The sequence below is a fragment of the Thermobia domestica genome, chromosome 4 (assembly GCF_964235325.1).
Source record: "Thermobia domestica chromosome 4, izTheDome1.hap1.1, whole genome shotgun sequence".
NCBI classification, from domain to species: Eukaryota; Metazoa; Arthropoda; class Insecta; order Zygentoma; family Lepismatidae; genus Thermobia; species Thermobia domestica.
Genome location: NC_137457.1, coordinates 41,804,645 through 41,819,243, shown reverse-complemented (window position 1 = coordinate 41,819,243; position 14,599 = coordinate 41,804,645). Strand labels below are relative to the sequence as shown.

Genomic DNA, 14,599 nt, shown 5'->3' with positions numbered 1-14,599 from the left:
TTAACTAAATAACTGTTATTAAGACACTCTTCTTTAAAAAGGACCACTAAATGTCTTTCTCCCTCGCTAGCTTCTTTTTGTAAACTTAGATAACCAAAAAGTGTCTATAATTCTTTGGCGTCCTTATTATACCCTCTATTCTTCTGATTGAAGTTTGGGAAATAGAGTTCTATGACTAGTAACTTCGCGTTTATATTGGAACGACTCCACCGAAGGGTGATTCGTATCTACCCGGATACAACTACAAAAATATCACTCTCTGGTCCGGATGCCGTAAGATAAAGTAATTATAGATTCACTTGTAAGAAACATCGATGGGCTGTTACATTGCATTCGATTCTCTTGCTACTATTTTCCCCTTATTTCCGACATCACCTTGAAAAATCTCACTATATGGAATTGCTTTTATAAGCTATTGTGCAACCTTAGGCAACATACTTAGTGCAAGGTATTGCACCAACTTTTCAAAACTCCTACTTAAAAGTAATTGTTCCACTCTTTTTTCGTAAAAGAATAACAGGAAATGTCTCTTCTGGGTGTTGCTACATTTCTTGGCGGTACTTGTTATAAAACTTAGTATAAAACTTGCTATATAACTTGCTATAAAACCCTGTAGAGTAACTTTGCCTCGGATAGATAAACAATTATAGATCCGATTGTAATTGAGATGGATGGTCACCTTATTCTTAGGCTCCCTTTTACTGGACTTGCATCACTTTGTAAAATATCAATACAAAAAGGAAGAAAATCGCGTCTATGCACAAATATATAGAAGCTAAAAAATATGCCGATCTCTTAAGAAGTTTATGTTTTATGATATCGGCATTTATTTAATGAAAAAAAAAACAATCTTTATGTCTATCTCTAATAGGAACCTGGTAGCATACTATATCTTATTCCTATCAGGAGAAACCTTCTCATTCTTAACTGCCTCACCAGAAGAATCCAAATGCTGACTCTAAACTACTTCTTTTTTCGTATAGTAATCTTAGCTTCCGAGACTAAAACAACTTGAGTAGAAGATTGATCCGAATCTAACTGTTCTTCTTTGATTTTCACAGGACGTGTATGAAAGTAATTATATGTCGCGTTCTGTTCATCGATAAGGATTCCTTTCCTTTATAAGTAAAATACAAACTATCGCTAGAACTATTAAGTAACTCAAAATCAGGAAGATTAAATAACTTCTTGTACTTATCTGGCAGTAACACAGACAACCCAGATGTATGGAGAACCATTTTCTCTCCAATTTAGTAGTAACAACGCTTATATTCTTTAATGTCTCTTTACCAAAGGAACATCGTTCAAAGAGATGTAATAGAAACAGAACAAGAATTTAAATCCTGTACAAGATTATCAATTTATTATATACAAAATGATCTCCCTCTCCTTGTTAGACAAAACAAATTGTTTCTCTAAATATAAAGACAATATGTAGTATGGGGATGCATAGGTAGTACACTTTTATGGATGTACAAATTCTTCAAGCATAATCATTACGTTATTACTAATTTGCCACACAGATATACCACATGTTATCACTTTCATGTTTTTTAAAAACAAAAAAAAAACCTCTTTCGCTTCATTACACGCTCTATATCATGGTTACACTTCAATCACACTTTGAAACAAATCAAAATATAAAACAAATTTAGAGCTACAATAAGAATGCAATTAAAAGTACATTCATAAATAAATCTTACTTATAACAAAAACAAATCAGAAAATACTGCTCTTTTATTCAAGTATTTTACTGAACAAACCTTTTGTCGGCGCCAATGTGACGTATCATTACTTCAGTTAGTAAATTTCTCGTCCTGGAGCTCAAACAATTAGGTATCTTGTACTCACTTAAAACTTCTCTTCCACCTAAAGAATTCTGCAAAATAGTTAACAGATCCTACAAGAATACATTGTATTATTGTTTACAGTAACTCAAGGATACAATATTGAGCCCAGTGGTATAAGGGAAATTTGTAAGTAAAATACAAATCTATGACGAAAATCAATATCTGCATTGTATTGAGAAATCCTAGTGATATTCAGCAATTGATTTTATCAGAATCAGTTCCACAAATATTGATGATGGCAAACGTAAATTGACCAAAATATATTACTATTATTTGAAAATTATTTAAAGCGGTCCCCTCTGTCAATACTTAGCTTCAGAATCACCCGATTAAGTTTCTGCCTGTAAGTTTAAAAACACGTTGCTCTTTAAAAACGCGGTTCAAATGGCAACCTAAAGAGTCGAACGTTTCAGAGAAGGAAGTCTAACACTTTAACGTGTTTTATCTGTGCCAAATTCTGATTTTTATTTTTGCTTTTTGAAGTACTTTCATTTTTAAAAATCATTCTATCTTCTGATAAAATCAAATGATTATATCCAAGCAAAATAAGGTTCATTCTTAGGAGCAAGAGTAGACTGCAATATCATTTGGGAGAAACACAAATAACTGTTTCTAAATTAAATCGCCTCTACTATGCAATAAGAACTATCAGGGAAAAAATAAATCTACAGAATAAACCATATATTACGATACCTTTCATGCAGTATTAAAATACAATATCGTATTTTGCGGTAATAGTAGTAAGAGTGACATTACTTTTAAATTGAAACGAAAGTGGTTACAATTTTATGCCTAAAATGTAGACTTCCCGTCGACCGCTGTTTAAAAGATTTAATTATTTTACCACTATAATGTTTACATATGTATCAGGTAATAATATATACAAATGTCTGAACTTCAATAAAAATGTACATGCTTATAATACGCGTTGAAGAAATTATTTTCACTTCCCATCTAAATTTGCACATAGACTAACCTACGAGGATTTAACTATAGTAACACCGCAAAATGATGCAGTGGCTGACAGTCTGAATACTTACAAAGTTCTGTAGTACACATTCAGCCTGGAAATTGGTTTCTCCTATTACATTGACCGGTACTACAGCTTGAGCCGTCTTAATTCCTCCTCTTGCTAGAATCATATTGCAAAGAAAACGGTTATTCCCCAGTAGCACAATTGATGGGCCGAAGTCGATCAACATGAGATTTGTTGGTGGGATCGATGTCGGTGTCGATGTGGATCGATGCAGAATGGCAAACATTTTTCCGACATTGGCCAAGATCGGCAAATCTTTCTCGATCGACATTGGCGTCCGTGTTGATCTATGTGGGTCCCATGTGGATTCTTCCAGATCAATGTTGGCCCGGTCAAGTGGTTGTCATTAATCCGCATCTAGATCTGCCGTATATCAACATCATCGATCTTGGTCCCTGGTTGAACAATACCGGCCTATGTGGGATCAATGTCGGCCCATCTAGATCTGCCTCATACCCACGTCGTTGTTCTAGCTCCCTAGATGACCTATGTGGGACCTATGTTGAACCACCCAGATCTTCTCTGAACCCACATCTTCGTTCTAGCTCCCATAGTTGATCGATGTGGGTCTATATGGGATCCATGTCGACCCATCTAGACTTTCCCTATACCCACATCGTCGTTCTAGCACCCTGGTTGACCGATGCATATCTATGTGGAATCTATGTTGAACCATCCAGATTTGTTGTGCTTAGATTTGTTGCTGAACAGATTTTGAACAATACAGTCGAGGGTTGTTTGAATTTTGGGATAGATTGACTCAAACATAATGTGTGTAGAATATTAACTTTAATTGGATCATGTACTATAAATTCTTATCATTGCTTCATTATGGTTCCTTAAATTCTCCTTAGCACATTCCCCATACGTCATATAAAGAAAGCTTTTAATACTCGGTGCATCAGTTTGCTGTTTGCTTCTAGCTGAGCAGATATGAAATTTATACAACCACTTCTGTTAACCTTGACAGTTGCTTGTGTTTCCGTATACAATATATGACGTATCCGTATGACGGATGTATTTCAATCCAGTGCCTTCAGCGTCGAATTTTTTATATTGGAATTCCTATAATGTTTTCAACTCATGTTTTCTCTACTGATTGTAATGTTCAAACAATGGAATATGTAAAGAGTATTACTTTTGTTATCAGATACAAATGGGCATAACGTGCTACTAAACAGATAATGGCAAATGTGATCAACCACTGTTAATCAGCATACCTTCAGAACGAAATGTATATCACAATAGCAGTGGAAGCAGTAGATATATTCACTCATATATTCACTCACAATTCCATAATGAGGTTAGACTCGCTGGAATACCCAATGAACATTTAGGGCCTTGAAAGGTTTGAAACCGAGCCACAGAGAAACCTCGACTTGACTTTACTTTCTGTTTAAGGTCCGGGTTGTGAATCAATAACGTCCTCCCTTGGGTATTGTAGAGAGCTTGAATCCTAGGGACTCAGACATTGTATTTTCTAATTATTGTCCACTTGCTAGTATACCAGTATTGTTAAATTATTTTCTCTGCTCTTACTTGGTTCTTGGTATAACCTAGGGTTAAATATGAAGGTATAACCGATGAAACATATTAACTATAAAATTAATCTGAGCTCAGTACAGGAGCGCTAGTGTATGTTGTTATAAGAAATTACTTCTCTCTTTAATTGTGAATCCTCAAGTAAAGATTATTTAGGTTGCTCTACAACTTTGTAAAGTTACCTACTTATCAAACCTATACCATTTGCTTAAATGTTTGTAACCAGTTACCAATTTGATAGTATTACTGATATCAATACCAAATTAGTACTTTGCTGTAAATGTTAAACCCATTGCTGTTATCTTAGTATTGCATAAGAAGTATTGCACACTAGTCAACCTTGTCTCTCATTAGGTAGATATTTTTGTAATTCTGTTTACTTTTTCTTTCCCTTATGTTAGAAATAAGATTCATTAAAACAATAATTTTGGTAATGCCTTTAAAATTCAAAATGGATAATAATACCTTATTCTAAAATAGTCATTGGCCTGTAAGCGGGCATACTCTCGTCATTACCAGAAAGGTTACCTGGAATACAGTGACATCCTGTACTCAAATGTTATAATTCACTCTTTTAGAGTTTGCTGTTAGATGACCTTGTACCTCACTGTTATTGTAATGAAAGGTATTTTGATGAAATGTCGCCTTATGATAATGATGTTTATCATTAACTGTTATGTTCTACTTAGATACTTCCTTTTTTTGTTGATTCTTGTTAGAGACGTGCATTTTCAGCCAATTATGTTAATTCGTTCCACAGTAAAACTTCTTTAATGAAATCCTTTTGGTCCTGCTGTAATGGTTGCAATAGCATGTATGAATAAGGGAACGTAAGCCCTCTATATGTATTCACCTTCTTAAAGATCAGGATGTACATTGTTGTTAATGATCAACTTGTATATTGTTGTGTCTCCCAATAGTGATAATTATTTCATGACTACAGTATATGCCTGAACATACGAGATGATGTACTGTCGTAGATAAGAAGGACCAAATGGTTGTACGACCTTTCACCCAAAGGGCTTTTCCAAACGACCACGTCAATCCCTCCAGTATTGACCTATTTTAAGCTCTGTCGATCTTCAAGACCGATCTTTGTTTTACACATCTTATAAAACAACATAGCCAGCGATTCATTTCCGTTCTTTTGTTTCCCTTTGCTTTCCTCTCCGAGAATTTACGGAACGCACTAAGTGAATTTTACCTTGGAGGAAAGATTGTTTCGAAACGGAATGCATTTTCTCTTCCTTGATTCGGCGTTTTCTTTACTAGTCTGCTAGGCTATGCCTATTTATTTGCAAGGCTGGCGCATAAGTATGTCACCACTTTGGTAACGAGAGATAGCTTTTGACTTTTTTCTTTTTCTTGTTTTCTTTTTCTTAAATGAGTCGAGGCAAATTTGTTACATAAGGCGTGTAAGCCTGATAGCCGGCTTTCGATTCCTTAATTGTGAGCTCCGCGCTCCTTGTGGGGAACGTGGAGGCATTGATGCGACGGAGGAGGCTCGGGATGACTGTATCGAAGAACGAGTTGTTTACTTCTGTTAACCTGGTTGCGTAGGCCTCCAGCCGGCTGAAGCCGACAGAAGGGGCTTCAGAGCTGAAGAAGTTATGCATAAATAAATAATATAAATCGTACTGTGCCTTGTGTAACGCAATGATTACAAACAAGTTAGTGAAAAAAGGAGAAAATAAATAAGAAATAAAAAAATGCGTATTATCAAAAATGTCCTTGGCGAAGCGTTTCTGTAGCAAATAAAGCCGGTTGGATTAGCCGTTTACCCACCAGGTTGAAACATGGTGTTAGTGTAGCTTGCTCGAAGCATACTCCCACTTCCCTCCTTCCATTCTCTTTTGTAGCTTCGCACTCCACCAACTCCCACCTTTTTGTGTCCAAGGTCGACCTTGGACAGTTATTATATAAGAAGTAGAAAACGGCCTTGATCAGTTCTTGTCTTCATTTCTTCTTCGACTTCCAAGACGATCAGACGTGCTCTCGTATCTCCGATACCAGTCAGGTATGTGTGGACTCAGAAGATTCACTGAGTTTTCCTGTAAGATATAGTTTTCGAACTTAGAATTGGCGACCGGCCTCGCCCTGCACATAGCCTGGGTAAAGCATACTTCTATGTGCCTTCTGAATAACTTGAATAATTTTAGCGTGACTTTACTTTTTTGTTCTTTCTGTTCTCCTTTTTATAATTTTTATCCTTTTTTTCCGCGACTTTAAATAGAAGTTAAGAGAATAATGGAATCAAAGTCGTATCTGATACCTTAGTCGTTTGGAATAGCCAAGAGACAATACTAGACTCGAATATGGCTCAACTAAGTAATTGTGACCTTAATATTTTTTTGAGAATTTAGTATGTATTGAGAATTTAGTATTTATCTCATTCTGTCTTCTCGCTTGTACTCTTTCTGTATACTATCTTATCATTGTAATAAACTCTACTATTCTGAAATTTCTCTCTTCATTGAACTTCCCTGAGTAGAATACATCCTGGGTAGATTCAGGTACCGACAACGAATTAACTGAGCTACAACTTTGATGCGTTTTCTCTTTCAGCCTTACTTCATACCAGTGAATCTATGAGGATAGGATTATCCGAGAATAAATACGTGATGTATTTATTCACAGCCCCGTCTGGCTGGCGAAGAAAGAAGCAGAGAAGCGATTCCTAACTCGGTATAACGCAAGGTTCCTGATGAATCTTGTCTTAAGCGGAATAATGTGTGCTCACGCTTTGTCACGAACACACACTGTGTGGTTTCTATAACACGTTTTAGTTATAGTGGAGTCCCCGGGATGTTAGTATTTGGCCACCAGTTTCTAACCATTGAACCCACAATAATCGCAACAGTTGGTGGAGTCTCGCTGGGTATGAGCGGTGGATTTCTACAGCTAACCCCGACTATACCATAACAATACATTACGCCCCTTGACGTATATTTCATGTATCCACTCAAGACCTATTATGCAAAGGCTACGGAAAACTGGCTTTCAAATCACTATGGACGGATAGTTCGCAATTTACAAGTCGCTTCACTATTTTCAGAGTGATATGTGCATGGTGCTACGTTGGAAATTCCAATAAGTGGCTTCAGAGAAACGGATATTTATCCTTTCTAACCGGACATATTTACTAACGCTCAGTTTCTTGCATGCGAACAGGAGGCAAGAGAGCATCAAGAAATAGTTGTGGAGGTAATAGCAAGCAGGTCAGGACTTTATTCGAACAGTAACAGAAATGTGCTTCCCAATATTCCTGAAATCATCAGTCCGGAAGCTGCTAGGGCAGTCCCAGTGATGATTCCCTCAACTTCAAAAAGAGCTGAAGCTGCCTTATTGGTCATTGTTTCACTGCGCAAAGGAACAATCATGGAATCAGATAAGAAGGAAAGGAAACAGGAATCAATCGAACAAAGCATTGTTTAGTCTATATTGCGTAGGAAACGTCATTTTCAAGAAACGGAGGAACAACCATCTACTGCTGCTAGACCATTTACGTCTGGAACACAGAACCAAACAAAAACATCGAAGAAGAACATTGGTCCCCGACAAAGGATGAGAAGAGTTCTTCAAGCTCGTCAACCAAAAATGACACAGAAGCTACAGCAGTACATGTTTCGACTAATAAGGAACACAGCAACAATAACGTCATATGCCAATGTGTGGACAGCTATTCTCACAGGATAAGATGGCAACAAAATAGATTTATGGCATGAAGTGTTTTTTGTAGTGTCACAACGAGTGTTCTTCAGATAAAGAGAGTAAAAAGTTTAACTGTGATATATGTTTGTATGGATTAGTGTGATTCTTAATTTGATTATGAACGTAGCCCAAATATTAATATTATTTTAAACACAAGTTTGCCATTTTCTCTTCACAGTTTCAATACAAACAGTTTTCAGACTTTGGTTTGCCTAATAAACTAAAGCATCCTTGTAAGTGTTAGCAGAATTAGAAAATATAATAAACGGTTTTTGTTTTTTAATAATTTTTCAGCTATTTCTGCTTCTTTATATCAGAAGAAACAAAAGTGGCGATATTTAAACACTTTTTTAAGAAAAGAATGGCATTTTGTAGTTTTTATATTTTTATTAATACCCTAAGTAAATATAGTTTTTCCACATTTTGTTTAACACTTGCCTAAACGAAATGTACTGCATATACTAACTATAGGTAGTACAATAACAGATTTTCTCCCAACGACCTTGCTAGAAAATTGAAAAATAGAATAGGGGACGATATTTATGATTTTGATCTTATTCATTTCACCTTTATATTGTATCACTTTTCTATAGTATTCTTTTCACCTTTATATTCCATGAGAGGTTATTTTTATTTTAAAAAAGAAACAAATAAAATTAATCAGAATGTAAAACTTTGAGAAATAATATAATAAGGTTTGAAGTATCTTCATTACAAATTATTTGTGATAACGATCTTAAAATGTTACAGATCCGGAAGTGGGTTTTATAATATATAACGGAACCGATGCTTTGCCTGGTAAGTAAAATACTTCCTCATTAAACTTTATTAGTACATTTTTACGGATAGCAATTAATAATCAACATAATAATAATAAACACTTCGTAAGAAATACTAGATTCGGAGTTTCTAATAAGGATTGCTAATGCTTTCTAATATATAGTTCAATCCTAATTTTTGCTTAGCTCACAATGTCAACGGTTCAAACTATTACACGTGTTTACACAAATTCATAGACACAGTTATTAAAGTTGGGGAATTAAATATAGTGGCTGCTTTAGCGAGTACGTCTGTAAGGTACAGACCTACCCAAAATGTTTGAAAACAAATAAGCGCTAAAAGATACTACAAAGAGTAAATACATTTTCCTCTACTTATATTAATGGTAGAAAACTATTAAAAAAATTGCACCGACCACTAATGTAAAACTAATTTCCTACTCTAATTAATCAATAAAATATGTATATATGTCCATAAGCGAAGCACCCAACATTAAAATTTTAAAGTCGATCCTGTTTAAAGTACCACAAGTTCTCTAGAGTAACAACTATTTAACGTTTCTCGTTTCTATCAACTACTATTGCTTTATATAATATAACTGTTTTAACATAATATAAGGTAAATATCCTTCCTTACGAACAATTCTAAATCCGGGCTCTAAGATAAATGATATTGCTGAATTAATTACTTAATTAATATTACATTATTAATAAAAAATTGAGAAAATAGATGAGCACGTTGGACTCTTACTGTTCTAAGCATCAAAGAAATTAGTTTATCTTACGTATTGTATACACGATTCCAAAAGTCCATACATACCTGTAATTCTCCCTTTCTTGCATTATTAGCCAACCCGAAAAACATAGTCGTTCTTTTGGTTCAAAATTACAAAGGCATTGCACCAAATATCAATTTGGTTACAATTATATCAGTGAGGATAACTGCAAATAAGAGAATAAGTGAAAATGTCAAGAATAGCGATTTTATTATCGTGAGAGCAATACATGACATGAAAAGTTATAAAATGATCGTACGAAAGCAACTCAAACAGGACGAAAGGTAACAAATAGAAAAAAAGAACTCATTAGGAATGGTTGCATAATATAAAGGTTTAATATGAAAGCCAAACGCAAAAATACGTCCAAACTAAATGGGAAAGAGAGAGAATCACATACTAAGGGAGATTAGTGGCGTAGCAGAATTGCTAGCCACCCATGAAATATAATGTGCCCTAGTTAATAATCCAATTGTTATGGTAATAATAATAATAATAATAATTTATTTATTTATTATTTATTTATTATAAATGATTGGGACCACAGCCGAAGCCATAACGGTCAGGTATACAATTATGTACAATAAAATTTTACAAGAAAAAAAGACAAGCAAAACAAAAAGGGCCTTATGCAGAGTCGTTCTGAAGCGTGATTAGTGACGTACTAAAGAGTTCGACTAACATAAGTTTCCTGCAGTAGTCAGTCCTTTAGTATGACTCTAATCATACGTCAAAACGACTCTGCATAAGGCCCAAAGAAATTAAAATTTATGAAATCATCACAACCAAATGCAGAACAAAGTAAATAAAGAAAATTTAACACCAATTGGATACAAACTAAATTATAAAATAAAATTACAAACATATCCTCAGTTCAATAGATATTCAATTAAGCAGGAAGTATTACTAATAATTACATATGTTTATCGTAAAAGTAAATAAGTACGAAAAATATTAGTGGTAAAGCACATGGACAAATATAAACCATATTAATAAAAAGAAAAAGATGAAAATTCAATAGACAATATACAAACTAAGGTTGAATTTTGTATATTTATTAAACATAACAATCAAAAAACTGTCTTCTAAGCACTGTAAAATTCGAATCAAGGAAATCAATTATAAGTGACTTTTTATTTATGTTGTCACGCAAATAAATAATGGAGAACCAACAAATTTACTATTACACAATATCGAACGGTGAGCTCTAGATTTGTACTGGGGAACTTTAATATACAAATATTCAATTAAGTTCAGTCTAGCATGTATTATGTCATCAATAAATTTAATTTGCCTTAAATTACGTCGAACTTCAAGAATAAGTAAATCGAGTTTGGCAAGAATCTCTCGATTAATCAGATCGTATAATTTAAATTTATATTTTAACCAGGCCAAGAAGGAAATCTGGACTGACTCCAGAACTTGAGTAATACTCGAAAGATTAAGGTTCCAGATTAAACAGGCAAATTCCAAGTGAGATCGAACATATGCACAATATAAGATTTTGCATGCTATAATATCTTTAAAATCTCTAGCAACCCATTTGATGAGTCCCAGATTCCTTCTAGCCTTGGAAACCATGGTAGAAACATGATGGTCAGAAAATAATTTAGAATCCATCATAACTCCTAAGTCTTTCTTAATTGATACAGGTTGAATTCTATACTGGTTTATTGAGTATGAAAAGTACGATATATTCGTTTTCCTGGAGAACGCTATACTTTTTATTTTATTCATATTCAAGGGAAGTAAATTTTGTACAGACCATTGATAGACTGAGGTAATATCAGCTTGTAATTTAAGGTGATCCTGATTACTTGCTATTTCAGAAAATATCTTCAGATCATCAACGTACAGTAAAAAAGGACATTTCAAATAATTACCAATATCATTCACATATATTAAAAATAATAATGCACCCAAGTTGGATCCTTGAGGAACACCCGAAGAAATCTTGTACACAGATGACTTACAACCCATATATCTAACTACAAATTTACGATCAAACAAGTAGGAAGCGATCCAATGTATCAAGAATTTAGGAATTTCAAAGAAATGAAGTTTGTTCAGAAGCATATGATGAGATATTTTATCAAAGACTTTGGCAAAGTCATAATAGACAGTATCAACTTGACCACGATTATGCACAACATGAGAAACCAAAGTCAAAAATGTATTCAAATTTAGCTTAGTTGATTTACCCTTCAAAAAACCATACTGTTCAGGTATAATAGAATGTTCAACGGCACTATAAAGATAATTGTAAATAAGCTAATCAAAAATTTTAGGTATGACATCAAGAATAGAAATAAGTCTATAATCAGTTACGAACCTTCCACCAGTTTTCGGAATTGGAGTTACAACAACAGTTTTCCATACATTAGGATAGAAATGAGATGCTAAACTGCAATTAAACAATGATGTCAAAATTGGTGCAATTATTTCAGATATACATTTAATTATAAAAATCGGAATTAGATCAAGACCTACAGAAACTTAAACATTTAAAGATTTAATAACATCAATTACCTGTTTACTAGGAAAAAATATTGGATCACTACAAAATTGACTGGAAATAAAAGTAACATTATCACCATTCACATTAATATCATCTTTATGATAAACAGCTGCAAATTGTTTAGCCATAGCTTTGGATATCAGTTGAGGATCGGAGAGAAATTCGTCGTCAACTAATATTGCCTTTTGTCCATCTTTAGCATTTATTTTATTATTCGTATACTTCCAAAATCTTTTATGATTATTTTCTAAACTATTCTCAATCTTATTATAATAATTAGTTTTATCAATAGTAAGTTTCTCTTAAAATCAGAAAGAAATTTAGGGAATACATTATAATCTTGAAAAGATTGGGTTCTTTTGTACTTCTTATGATCATTATTCTTTTTCTTAAGCAAGTAAAGTAAATTACGAGAATACCATCTCGGATATCTAGAAATTGATTTGGTTACTAAAGGAACATTATTCCTAATTGCATTCATTATACATCATTTACATTTTGAGCAACAAAATCAATATCTGTATTCAACAAAATAATGGCCCAGGGAAACCCTTCGATTTCTTTATATAAAGAAAGATAATCACCCTTTTGATATAACAAAAAGCTATCTCTTGGTATCTCCCGTATTAGAGATAATACTTTAACAGTAATCTCAATCGGAACATGATACTGATCAGGCGGGACCAAAGATACTACTGAATTATTAGATTGAATATAAGTGTTGTAAAGAATTAAATCAAGACCAGATGTCACTTAAGCAACGTTCAAATTCATATCATCTAAAAAAATAAATAGAACTTTAGCCTTAGTTTTAGAATAAAAGTTTATATCATTAGATAGATTTCTATTCGTCCACTCAACTTTCGATATATTAAAATCACCAATAATCACTACTTCATAGCACAAAGAGTTCACTTTGGAAACAATATAATTAAGATAATTCATAAAATTTGTAACTGAATAAGTTGGATGAAAATAACAGCATGTCACTAATATTTTTTTTCCATTAGACGTATCAATCTCAATCCAAATACTCAATTTCAGATTCCAAGTCAAATCTCCTTTGACAATTTATATTTGTTTTAACTGCTAACAAACCACCACCACCTCTGCTACACTGATCAGTAGTATAATTCCTATCGGAGGGAAAGCATTTATAAGTTTCAGGATAATAATCATCAGTATGCTGCTTGTAATTAAACCATGACTCCGTTACAGCAATAATATCAAAAGAGCAGTAGGCAACAGAAGAAAAGAATATATTACTTTTTGTTCTAAGTCCTCGAACATTTTGATACAAAATATGGACTTTCATATTGAATTAGCTATTGTTATTAACATTATTAATTTGATTTTCAGAATTAGTTGTTAAAAGTTTGCCATAAAATTGACCATTTAGTATGCCATTAGGCCAAATCATGGGATCATTAATAATCCCAAAGTAAGATTCAAACACTTCAACATGAAAAGAGGCATAAGTATCGTACTTAGTTTTTAATCTAGTGCATTTGACATAGGTTACATTTCTATCACTCACAATAGAATCAACGTCACTTTCTTTTACTGATGGATCAAATCTAGTAACAAATAATGCCCTTTTTCTACTTTTAGAAACCAAATCAATTTTAGCAGAACCACTACCAGAAGTCAACTTACGTTAATTTTTATGTAAGCCGGTACTCAAATTCCCTCTATTATCTCTCTCTCTCTTGGTCTTTTATTCTCTAATCTCCTTTTATTACGTGAAATAACTTGAACCCATTGATCTTTGTTCGCATGAAACTCAACTTCTTCCTGATTAGAGTCAACAAATTGTATATTCTCATTTCTAGTTAATTCTGGGAAATGATCAGGACACTTATATCTACAACCTTAGGATTTTTACGAGAAGGTTCAACTGATACCTTACTCGAACAATTAAAAGATTTATTCACAAGTAATTCATTAAGTTTTTTTCATTTTGAGACCTTAATTGAACAATTTCCTCTTTCAAACTATCAAATTCCCCTAAAAATATTCTCTTCAGATCATTCAGTTTATTTTCAAAAATTTTCTCCAGAGAATCTTCAAAATTTGACTTTCCAAAATCACCAAAATTACTCTCTTTATAAGATATTTCAGAAACCCTTTCGCCCTGTATACAATTATTACATAAAAATTCAGAAAGCTGAATGGAACTACTGTCCATAATAATAATAATAATAATAATAATAATAATAATAATAATAATAATAATAATAATAATAATAATAATAATAATAATAATAATAATTATTATTATTATTATTATTATTATTATTATTATTATTATTATTATTAAAGACTCTTTTACTTTTCAAAATATCTGCCTCTTCCTAAGAGCATGAGTAGAGATCAGGCATGGTCAG

The 14,599-nt window shown here is 33.2% G+C and overlaps 1 protein-coding gene across 1 annotated transcript in view; it reads left to right on the top strand.

The window, feature by feature from the left end:
- Positions 1-14,599, top strand: part of LOC145683303 (brachyurin-like) — a 460,948-nt gene that overhangs the window by 77,822 nt on the left and 368,527 nt on the right. Inside the window, exon 3 of the mRNA XM_081754665.1 lies at positions 8,890-8,937. Within this exon, the coding sequence (XP_081610791.1) occupies positions 8,890-8,937 (48 nt within the window). The remainder of the gene's footprint in view (positions 1-8,889; positions 8,938-14,599) is intronic.